Source organism: Pezoporus wallicus, unplaced genomic scaffold (genome assembly GCF_028554395.1).
Source record: "Pezoporus wallicus isolate ANWC-B61680 ecotype Strahan unplaced genomic scaffold, APGP_CSIRO_Pwel_v1 contig_13521, whole genome shotgun sequence".
Classification (NCBI taxonomy): domain Eukaryota; kingdom Metazoa; phylum Chordata; class Aves; order Psittaciformes; family Psittacidae; genus Pezoporus; species Pezoporus wallicus.
The window spans coordinates 1-11,929 of record NW_026635882.1 but is presented as its reverse complement, the minus strand read 5'-3'; the positions used below and the strand labels follow the sequence as shown (position 1 = coordinate 11,929).

Genomic DNA, 11,929 nt, shown 5'->3' with positions numbered 1-11,929 from the left:
AGTACACAAATACTAATTAGCAATATGATAAAAGCAAAAACATATGTCAAGTATGCAAATACTAATTAGCAGCACAATAAAAATAAAAACAGTTCGTCATTCATTATTTTCTCAAGCACAACATCAAATACCGGTTTCCAGAAATTGCATCAGATACCAGAAAAATAAAACCGTGTTCCCGCACATGACATCTCCTATTCCTTACGGAACAATTCAGAATGTATACCTGTATACCAAACGGACGCTAGCAGCCGGGTATACGCCTTTACCTACGAGATTTTCCTATCCTGATTTAGGGAAAGCTTTCTTATTCCTGCATACGCCTTACAGAATATTAACCACGTTCCTGCGTTTCTGCGTTGGATGTCTCCTACGCCTTATGGAACGCTAATTGGCATTCCTGCATAGGATGTCTCCTATGCCTTATGGAATGCCATAAAATAATCCAAAGAATATCTTTACAGTGATGGTGACGGTCCTTGCCTGCTCCCACAGTGATCTGAGTGAGTCAAGGGGTCCCTCAGAGGAAATTTGTCCCGGGGGCCCTAGGGAACCCTGTCCTCAGTGGGTCCTGCAGCCGAGCAGAGAGTGTCCCATCTGGGGTGCCAAATAGATTCAGAGAAATCTCCAGGAACTCGCCAACAAAGTTTTAAATTGACAAGCAGGTATTCTTTATTGCGGCGGCGGGAGACACAGGGGATTGCTCTTCCAAGCGTGTCTCTCCCAGGAATCAACCAGGTTGTGATTATATTGTCCTTAAACATACATATTCATTAGATTGCATACGTTGCATCATACTTTTAGAGAATGCTTCCTGTATGCACGCAAAAATGTGGTAGTGGGCTTTGGGACCCCTGGTGGTTATTTCTTCATCACTTTGTTTTAGTATCATTGCTGTATCAGTAACCACTAGGGGGTTCTGGCAAAGTTTATCATAGTAATTTCCTTTTCTCTATAGTTGCTAACAAAGCCTAACATCTTTGAAGTTACTTATTTACAACCCTATTCTTCAATCAACCCTATTCTTCAGTTGTGTTATTCTTTATGAAGAAGGGTAACTGTGCATTTACACTGTAATTTGTGTGATGCATTAACTTCTTAAGTTAGCATCCCACTCTTGTGCAATGCATTTGTTTCCAATAAATAGCTGCTACTACTGTACCTCTAATAATGTGGAAAATTCCAGTGAAGTAACAGGTCTTTGATTGGATGTGTTCCTCAGGTAATGTTGAACAGACTTTTCTTCCTTAACTATTGAAATAAAACTTTATATATATACATTGCTGAGAACAGCATGTTGTTTTCAGCAAGGCTTATATTTTAAGCTTACTCAGGAAATGTAAATGTAGTAAAATCACTTAGGTGTTTTTTCTGGCAGTGTTTTAAGAAAGTCAGACTATGTGGTTCGTAGAATGCTGTTAGTGGAGACTACCTGTCCTGGCTTCAGCAGTAGCAGTCATTTTTCTCCTTCTTAGTAGCTGGTGCAGTGCTGTGTTTTCGACTTTAGTCTGAGAACAATGCTTTGAATGCCAACGTTTTAGTTGTTGCTAAGTAATGCTTACTTCCATCAAGGACTTTTAGTCTCATGCTCTGCCAGGGAGGAGGGGAAGCTGGGAGGAAGCAGAGACAGGACACCTGACCCAAATTAGCCAAAGGGGTATTCCATACCACAGCATGTCATGCCCAGTATATAAACGGGGGAGTTACCTGGAAGGGCCAGATTGCTGCTTGGGCTGGCTCTCAGTAGGCAGGTAGTGAGCAACTGTATTTTCTCCCCTTGTTATTTCCCTTATCATTATTATTATTGGTGGTAGCAGTAGTAGTTTTGTGTTATACCTCAGTTACTGGACTGTTCTTATTTCAACCCATGGGAGTTACATTCTTTTGATTCTCCTCCCCATCCTTCCAGAGCAGGGGGAGGAAGAAGTGGGGGGAGTGAGTGAATAGCTGCATGGTTCTGAGTTACTGGCTGGGCTTAAACCATGGCATTACCTGATGCCAGAGCTATTTGAAGAACCAAAGCAGCTTTTTGATGACATTAGACTCCTTTTCTGTGAGTGCATAAATCCTTCCATTCTGTTTTTCTGGTTAAAGCATAGTAATTAGCTCATTCAGAATTGAGAAAATCAGGCCAGTTCTCCTAATTTGTGAATTAAAGGGAACTTCAAAAGGCTGAGGTCTGCTGGCTTTAAGAATGACTTCATGACCTTAAACCAGTACAGGTTCTTAACAAATCAAGTGTAAAGGCCTAATGTATTAGGAGGGACTTATTCCTGCTCTTCCATTTAGTACAGTTAAGGCAGTTTAGTTTGAACCAATTTGGAAGTGCTTTTTAAATTACTTCAGTTGATTTGTCTTGATCCAGATGAACCTGGATCCAAACAAGTAAAGACAATTGTGCCAGCTGGGATTTTCATATAGAAAGATGCACACAATATTAATTTACTTAAATCTGTATTAAGCTAATGGCCAGGTACTTTTTTTTTTTTTTTTTTTGCTTTTCTTATTAGCAAAGAGTAATAGAGTTAGTCTGAGGTCAGAGTGTAGCTGAACTCCTTGAACAGGCTTATTAAGTAAAGATGATGGATGATTTTGGTGTGCGTTCATGCTTCTTCAATATTCAAATTGTATTTAAATCGATGCCCCTTGATTCCCAGTCAGTATTTTCACTTGTTTTCATCCTACCAGTATAAAACATAGGAAATCATTGTCACCATTCTCTGTTTCCTGATTTAGAGCCTGTTCTTCTAATAATCTTTACCTTTCTATATGTACATACTGTGTGTACATGTATATAAACTATAATCTTTGTTTAAATATTGTTACTTGGGGGAAACCCCAATGATCTTATATCTAAAACTGTGCAAGCAGTGTCTTAAATGTGCTTTAGCTATCATGGGACAAGCAGCGCAGGGTTGTGGTTTTTTGTTTGGTTTTGTTTGTTTGCTTGTTTTTCATGTGTTTTTAATATCCTGCACTTAGCTTGAAAATAAAAGAAGAAAGATGCCACAGACTTCCTTTAGAAACATGATCTGCAAGTTATTAAAAACAATTCTAATGTAGATATTTTTTTCCTCCTAGGTTTTACCAAGAGACAGTACCTCTAATACTTAACTTGGATCATCTCTTGTTCATCAGCTTGAAAGTCATAACAGCCCTCAAAACTGACATTTGATCTGAAAGAAAAAGCTGTGACAAATGGACAATATGTCTATTACTAGCACACCAACAAGTAATGACGCTTGTCTGAGCATTGTTCACAGCTTGATGTGCCATCGACAAGGTGGAGAGAGTGAAACTTTTGCGAAACGTGCAATTGAAAGTTTAGTTAAAAAGCTAAAGGAGAAAAAAGATGAACTGGATTCTTTGATTACAGCTATAACCACAAATGGAGCTCATCCCAGCAAGTGTGTTACAATACAGAGAACACTGGATGGGAGGCTTCAGGTTAGTACAAGTGAAAATCAGATGTTTTCCTCCTAGCGAAGCTGGAGCAAAAGTGACACAGGGTCCTAGAGTGTTAAGGAAGAGTAGCTCTTCTCTTACATCCCCCTTTGTCCCCATTCATAGACACGTTTTGTGCCTGGAGCTCTGGATTCCCAAAAGGAGCAGAAGGTGTTGGATCAGCTGTTCTAAATGAGTGTGTGTGGGGAAATAAAATGCAGGGTCACATAACAAATTTGTCTGTTTATCCTGGTATTTTCACTACAAGCTTCTGTTAGCTCTGTGTTGGTCAGCAGTGTGAAGACAGACCTGTGATCCCTTGCTAAGGTACTCCAAGGACTCTGCACTGAGGATATACGTTAGCCTTTCATCATCAGTACTTAGTACCTGTATAGCTTGGGTTGCGATTTCCTTGTTCTATGACAGATGTCGTGTTTGCTGGCTAGCTGTCTACCCTAGAAGCATTATTTTTTATTTTCAGTATAATGGATTGGTGTTCTTATACTTGTAAATTTCTTATAGTGTAGCTTACTGCCTTGTTCCTTCTCTTCTGGGGCAAAGCTCCATCATCATCCATAGTGGGGAAGGTGACCATACATACTATATTAAGCACAAATTCTGCTTCTGATGTTTTGTATCCAGTGTTTTTTCTTAAGAATCACACTGTTGACTTGACTGTAGCAAAACCATAATAGAAATTTTTCTGTCGAGTACAGAACTTGGGTAAACTGTATACCTTGTTGATTTTTTTTTTCCCTCCATATTTTGATGGAGAAAGGTTGTGGTGGTGTTTGTCCCCTTATAGCTTTGCTCCTTACTAAAGAAGGTAAAATGTCCTTCTTACAGCTTTGCTCCTTACTAAAAAAAAATAAAATATCTTTTAACTGTCCCAATCAACTTTTGTGTCTAACTCTTTAGGTGGCTGGTCGCAAGGGATTCCCTCATGTGATTTATGCTCGTCTTTGGAGGTGGCCTGATCTTCATAAAAATGAACTCAAGCATGTTAAATATTGTCAATATGCTTTTGACTTAAAATGTGACAGTGTCTGTGTAAATCCTTACCATTATGAGCGTGTAGTATCACCTGGCATTGGTAAGTAGACTCTTGATTTAAAATGGAACAGTGGGACTAAAATGTAAAATGTTTTCCTTTTGAGTGTAGAGAATACAGGCCTAAATTAGAAACATTAATTTTTTTTAATGATCTAATAATAAATTACTCTCTCATGCTCTTGTCCATCTTCTTCATGGAATTATTCTTTTACCTTTATTCTAAATTTGAAAGAACAGTTTGTGGCTTTTTGCTTAAGCCTTTCTGTTGGTTTGCACACAGTTCTTGCAGTTAATGTGTACCTTGGGAATAACTTGGCATTGAGATTTGTGATGGAAGGGGTATAATACGTAGAGTCTGTAGTACTAATTTATAAAGTCTGATAAACTTAATATTCAAACATAGCTGAAGATCTCTGTGTATATAATCCTCCACACCCCCTTTTCTTTTTTCTTTTTAAAGATCTCTCGGGACTGACACTACAGAGTTCTGGTAAGTAGTTCTGCTTACTGTTGCATTTCTCTGGGCACAAACTGTGTTAAACTCTTCAGTATGTATACAGTTTATTCCTGTGTATCTCCTTGGGAGGGAGTATAGAGAGCAGATGGAAATACATTTGTCTTTTTGGTTTTGGAAAACCAGAAAAGTAGCATATGAGAGGCAAGTATTAATAAATTCTTTAAAATGAGGCTTCAGCTTAGCTTGTAGGTATGTTCTGTTTTCATTGCCTGCTACTTAAAAACACCAAGAAAAAGGGAAAACAAAAACCTCACTCTTTTATTTAATAAGCATCATTTAACAAACACATGATAATATGTGCACCTGTATGATATACTAATTAATTGGATTGGGAATAATAGATGCCTATGTTTTAATAAGTAGTTTAACAAGAAAATAATAGAAATTCTGTAACTGCTATTGTAATTCTGCATGTCTGCGCTGTTAAATATAAGGTAGTGTTATAGTGTCTTTGTGAATTTGATTATTCTAGTCAATTTGGGAGCTGCTTAAAATTACTGAAGGAGTGAATGAAGTTTTTTGTGTTGTGCTCATGAATTACATTTTTCATAGGAGCTTTATTTTATTACTCTTATACTAGAAATTGGCTTGTTAGCTACTTCATTAACATATATTTAGGTGCTTGATGAAAAGCATGTTTTTCCTTTTTATTAACCATGTCCAATGACTCAATGATGGACTGGAAAACAAAACGTGGTTGGAGTCTACTACTGTGGGACTAAACTGCTTGTTTGATAGCAATCAGCAAAATAAACAGTTAGCTTTTCCATCCAGTTACACTTCAAAATTTCCTGCTGCTGACTTGAAGTGTTTATTTGTAATTTAGAGGAGTGCTGTAGCAATGTTTAGATAGGTTAAATACTCCCCCAGTAGTTTTAATATCATTGCTGTTCCTTAAAAGTAGGAGTGTGACTTGTAGTTAAATCCTGAAAATAGATTTGCTTTGCATGTTTAACCGTTTGCTTCTTCACAGCTCCATCAAGCATGCTGGTGAAAGATGAATACGTTAATGACTACGAGGGGCAGCTGTCATTGTCTTCTGCCGAAAGCCATTCAGTCCAAACCATCCAGCATCCACCAAGTAACAGAGCATCTACTGAGCCTTATAGCACCCCAGCCATGTTAGCTTCTGCTGAGGCTAGCACTACCAGCACCACTAATTATCCCAACATTCCTGTGGCTTCAACAAGTAAGATTGTCAAGATTATATGAAGTACTAAACTGAAAATGTGATGGATCAAAGAGAAAGTGTATGTCAGTATGATCTGAGCAGTCTCGTAAGCATTAACATAAGGTTTTGACTTGGAGTATAATTTGAGTAATTTTTCCTGGTGACCTAGTCTTTTTTTAATGAGACTGACACTGCACGAGTGTTACAAGCCTATTTAGATATTCCAAAGATTGAGTGATACCATGTTAAAACAACTGACTGCTGACATAACATTATGGCTATTATTTGAACAACTGCTTTAGGAATGGAAAAAAATTATTATTCTATTACAACAGCAACCAGGACAACAAACATGTATATTGTTAGGTGGCAGTATCGAGAGGTTTTCAGACAAATCTTTAGTGTTCCAGAGCTAACAAAATCAGTCTTTGAGTATTAACTTTAAGGGCTTCTACAAGAATATCAGCAGCAAAAGGAAGATAAGGGAAAATGTGGGGCTGCTGCTGAATCAGGTGGGTGTCCTGGTATCAGAAGACAAGGAGAAGGTGGAATTGCTGAATGTCTTCTTTGGCTCAGTCTTCACCGCTAAGAACGGCCGTCAGGAGTCCCAGACCTTGGAGGTTAGAGATGAAGGCCAGAGAAAGGAAGAATTTCCCCTGGAAGACTTCCCCCTGGTTGTACAGAGTTGGGTTAGGGAGAGGCTAGACAGACTTAACACCCATAAATCCATGGGCCCTGATGGAATGCACCCATGGGTGTCGAGGGAGCTGGCAGATGTTGCTCTGCCTCTCTCCATCATCTTTGAAAAATCATGGAGAATGGGAGAGGTGCCCAATGACTGGAGGAAGGCCAATGTCACTCCCATCTTCAAAAAGGGTAAGAAGGGAAGGACCTGGGAAACTACCGTCCAGTCAGCATAATCTCCATCCCTGGAAAGGTGATGGAACAGGTCATTCTGGAGGTCGTCACCAAGCATGAAGAAGGCGGTGGCCATCAGTAGTAGTCAGCATGGGTTCACCAAGGGGAGATCTTGCTTGAACAATCTAATAGCCTTTTATAATGACATGGCAGGATGGGTTGATGAGGGGAGAGCAGTGGATATTATCTACCTTGACTTCAGCAAGGCTTTTGACACTGTCTCCATTAACATCCTCCTAGGTAAGCTTAGGAAATGTGGGTTAGATGAATAGACAGTGAGGTGGATTGAGTACTGGCTGAATGGCAGAGTTCAGTGGGTCGTGATCAATGGAGTAGAATCCAGTTGGAGGCCTGTAGTCAGTGGTGTTCCCCAGGGATCAATATTGGGTCTGGTCTTATTCAACTTGTTTATCAGTGACCTGGATGAAGGGCTAAAGTGTACCCTCGGCAAGCTTGATGATGACATGAAGCTGGGGGAGTAGCTGATAAACCTGAAGGCTGTGCTATCTTTTAGTGGGACCTTGACAGGCTGGAGAAGTGGCAGAGAGGCACCTAATGAGGTTCAACAAGGGCAAGTGTAGGGTACTGCACCTGGGGAGGAAGAGCCCCAAGTACCAGTACAGGTTGGGGGCTGACCTACTAGAGAGCAGTTCAGATGAGAAGGACCTGGAAGTATTGGTCGATGACAAGATGACTATGAGCTGGCAGTGTGCCCTTTTGGCCAGGAGGGCCAATAGTATCCTGGGGTGCATTGGGAGAAGTGTGGCCAGCAGGTCAAGGGAGGTGATCCTCCCCCTCTACTCGATCCTGGTGAGGTCACATCTGGAGGCCTGTGTTCATTTCTGGGCTCTTCAGTACAAGACAAGGAGCTACTGGAGAGGGTCCAGTAGGAGGCCACAAGGATGATCATGGGTTTGGAGCATCTCTCTTATGATGAGAGATTGCAGGAGCTGGGCCTGTTGAGTCTAGAGAAGACTGAGAGGGGATCTCATTAGTGCCATGAACTAAAACACAAGAAGTTTCACCTCAACATGAAGAACTTCTTTATACTGAGGGTGGCAGAGCACTGGAACAGGCTGCCCAGGAGGATCATGGAGTCTCCCTCTCTGGAGGCATTCCAAACCCGCTTGGATGCTTTCTTGTGTAACCCGTTCTAGGTGGCCCTGCCTTGGCCAGGGGGTTGCACTAGATGATCTCCAGAGGTCCCTTCCAAGTCTCATGAGTCTGTGATTTTTATAATGGCCCACTGTACTACCAGAGTGACAACCCTAATTAATATTTTCTGTGTGTATTTGGTACAAGTGGAAGAGTCTGGTTTACCAACAACAAACCTCACTCTTCATTCCAGCAGGACATTAAAGCAGTTACGTACACAGTGTCCTGCAGCCCTAATGTAGGGAAGCCAAACAGTTTGGAGAGGGGTTTCACACACTCTTTGTCACTTTAACGTCAAAGATGTGTGAATATAATGGATTTCATCTTAGCAAATTTGAATTATGGTAGCATGGTGTTTTGAGAATGTTATTTAAGTTTAGCTGACTATTTTGCTGAAACTAATGATGGTTTATGCCAAGTGTTGTGGTTTAAGCCCAGCCGGTAACTCAGAACTCAGCTGTTCATTCACTCTCCCCCTTCTTCCTCCCTGCTCCCGGAGGGATGGGGAGGAGAATCAAAAGAATGTAAATCCCACAGGCTGAGATAAGAACGGTCCAGTAACTAAGGTATAATACAAAACTACTACTGCTACCGCCAATAATAATAATGATAAGGGAAATAACAAGGGAAGAGAATACAACTGCTCACCACCCGCCGACTGACACCCAGCCCGACCGGAGCAGCAATCTGAGCCTTCCAGGTAACTCCCCCCAGTTTCTATACTGGGCATGATGTGCTGTGGTATGCAATACCCCTTTGGCTATTTTGGGTCAGGTGTCCTGTCTCTGCTTCCTCAAGGCTTTCCCTCCTCACTGGCAGAGCACGAGACTGAAAAAGTCCTTAATCGAAGTAAACATTACTTATCAACAACTAAAAATACATGATAATACACCAATGTGATAATACACCAATGTTCTCAGACTAAAGTCGAAAACACAGCACTGCACCAGCTACTAAGGAGAAAAATGCCTGCTACAGATGAACCCAGGACACCAAGCTAAGATATGATGTCTCTCTCCAGCAGGGAGAACAGGATAGGTGGTTTAATTTTATTGCCTTTGTATAACAGTTTATAGTCAGTAACTTTTTTTCATCAGTGCTATAATTGTTGGGAGCCCAGTGGACAGGAAAAAGCTTGGATTTTAGGTTTTAGTTCAAGTTTTCAAGTGTGTGAAGTTCTGCTAGCTACACCAGTCTGAGAGTGCAAATGTACTTGTGAAACTCCTGATCAGTTTAGTGTTAGTGGCTGATTTGAAGCCTTTTAAAATCAAATTCTGTTAACCTTTTCTGAAATATCTGTACTTTTACTTTAAAGCTTAGACAATTCTTTAAATATTCATTTGGGAGGAAAAACAACAAACCAACAACCCAGCAACTTTCTCAGGAAGGAGTCCAGTGATGTGTGCAGCCCTGTTCAAGCGCTATTTTAAAATACCATTCAGTATATTTCTAAGGAATGTAAATTTAAGTGAGTGTCTTCCTTAGGAACAGTAGTTACAACATGCTGAAAATAATCAAATTAATGGACCTACTCTTGGCCTGTTTGGATTCATACCAAATCTACTCCAGCTATGTTATTCAATAAAACCTGTGACATCTCTTCTTTCCTTTTAAGCTGAAAAGAGATGTGAGCGACACAAAGATGCGGTTGATGAACAGAGTTCTCTGCATACTTGTAAAATATTAAGGATGTCAGAGTCAAAATTAGCTGATGCAGAGCATGTTGCTTCAAATTTCCTAAGACACTCTGGTAGATGGAAAAAAATACTGAAACCAAACTTGTAGGAACTGTGTCATGCAGTACCCTTAGTTGGGTGCATTTTACTACCCAGTAGTGCTGAGCTCACTCTTCTTAATTGAAATTGTTGAATGTTCACAAATAGGTAGTCTTCTTTTACCAGGTCAACCTATCAGTATATTGACAGGTAGCCATAGTGATGGACTCTTAGAGATTGCTTCAGGGCCTCAGCCAGGAACTCCGCAGAATGGGTTTACAGCTCAGCCAGCTACTTACCATCACAGTGAGTATATACATATGTGCACTCTTAGTTTTCTAAAACCAGTTTCCAAATGTTCAGGTGAAATAGAGGATTAGAAGTGAGATGTGGAAAAACTCCCTTAACCAACTGCTCCTTTCTCTTTCTAGATAGTACTACAACTTGGACTGGGAGTCGGACAGCAGCCTACACACCTACCATGCCTCACCACCAGAATGGCCATCTTCAGCATCATCCACCTATGCATCCTGGACATTACTGTAAGTAGTACAGATTTTCACATCGCTTACTTTGTTTTCTGTTTTGTTGAATCATCCCTTGTGATGATTCCTTACCCCCAAATCCTTTTCTGTTACAGAACTACCATTACTGTGTTTAGTATATTCTGACAAATAAATATCAGAGCTTAATAGACTACTTTCCTCTGTTAAAGCAGCAGAGATTAGAAATCCAGGTAGCTATAGTGATACCATCTATATTATAGATGTCTTACTATCTAACAAAATTATAATTTCCCTTCTAAACCTGTTTTTAAAGCTTTGCAATCTTGTATTTCCTTTGTGGCAAATGAAGTTGATTCGGAATATGGTGTTTGGATATTTTTCTTTTAAGTATATGCATTATAAGAGTATTATGCAAAAAAACTCCCACCCAAATCCAAGCTTTTCTAAATTTTGTGGCAAAAGGCTAAACAGTTCTTTATTTCCTAATACAGTATTTAAAAAGATCACCTGTTTGCAGCCGCCTTTGTTAGTGGAGGGGAGAATGCACTGAGAGTTAATGTTAGAATGACTTTTCACCTTGTCTCTTCCCAAGAAAATTGTAGTTTAGATATGGTTATTAAGTTCCGTTATTTTGTTCTGTTAGGATCCCACTTAATTTATCTTACATTTTGGAAGTACCAGAATGTAAACCTTTAGTGGTGTTGTAGATATTCTATAAATGCTTCTGAGGGCATGTGTCTGCATAATTAATATTTGTAACTGGCTGGTGATACCACAAAGAGCTTATCTTGGCTGCTGCCATTTTTCACTTCAGATAGTTGCATGTTTTGACACCTACCAATGTTGTGCCTGTTTGCACATCTTATTGCAGAAGCCGCTGTTATAATACTATGTTTAAGTCTTATGTTTTTGTTTTCTGCTGTCTTGTCGTGGTTTAAACCCACTCAGGTAACTTGTTCACTCACTCCCAGTGAGTGGTGCCGAGCTGACAACAATCGAGGTCCGTGTCCGTCTCCCCCCCCCCCCAGCCCCGCACCGGGGCTCTCCCCTTCCCCGCTCCCGGAGGAACGGGGAGGAGGATCGAGAGAGTGCAACTCCTACGGGTTGAGACAAGAACAGTCCAGCAACAAATCACCACAGCTACTATCAACTATAACAATGATAAGGGAAAATAACAAGGGAAGAGAATACGATACCACCGGCCAAGAAAACGAGTTCCACCCGGAAGCCCCAGTCCTTCCGGGTAACTCCCAGTTACCCCCCCACCCCGGGCATGACGTGCTGTGGTATGGAATACCTCCCCGGCTAGCCCGGGTCAGGCGCCCCGTCTCTGCTTCCTCACAGCTTCCCCTCTTCCCTGGCAGAGCATGAGCCTCACAGAGTCCTTGGTCAGGGTAAACATCACTTAGCAACAACCGAAAACATCGGCTTCACCAACACTGGAAGGTGT

General features: G+C 40.7%; 1 protein-coding gene across 2 annotated transcripts; it reads left to right on the top strand.

Moving 5' to 3' along the window:
* The first annotated feature begins 467 nt into the window (after nt 1–467).
* LOC130593363 (mothers against decapentaplegic homolog 4-like) lies at nt 468–11,323 on the top strand. Of its 2 annotated transcripts, XM_057398433.1 has the most exons (8): nt 468–665; nt 3,082–3,447; nt 4,363–4,537; nt 4,958–4,987; nt 5,988–6,203; nt 10,160–10,279; nt 10,405–10,515; nt 10,971–11,323. In XM_057398433.1, exons 2-8 carry the CDS (start codon nt 3,199–3,201, stop codon nt 11,027–11,029), a joined length of 960 nt encoding a protein of 319 aa, XP_057254416.1. In that variant the 5' UTR covers nt 468–665; nt 3,082–3,198; the 3' UTR covers nt 11,030–11,323. The 2 variants fall into 2 exon arrangements, with proteins under 2 accessions (XP_057254416.1, XP_057254417.1); XM_057398434.1 differs by lacking the exons at nt 468–665; nt 10,160–10,279 and having other exon boundaries at nt 2,619–3,447; nt 10,971–11,307.
* The last annotated feature ends 606 nt before the right edge of the window (nt 11,324–11,929 follow it).

What these genes read in the sequence shown, in the direction of transcription:
- LOC130593363 (XM_057398433.1), top strand. Translation starts at nt 3,199, where the DNA reads ATGGACAATATGTCTATTACTAGCACACCAACAAGTAATGACGCTTGT. An exon ending in CATTCCTGTGGCTTCAACAA is followed by an intron (nt 6,204 to 10,159) that starts GTAAGATTGTCA and finishes TTCTTTTACCAG; the next exon opens with GTCAACCTATCAGTATATTG. An exon ending in GCCAGCTACTTACCATCACA is followed by an intron (nt 10,280 to 10,404) that starts GTGAGTATATAC and finishes TTCTCTTTCTAG; the next exon opens with ATAGTACTACAACTTGGACT.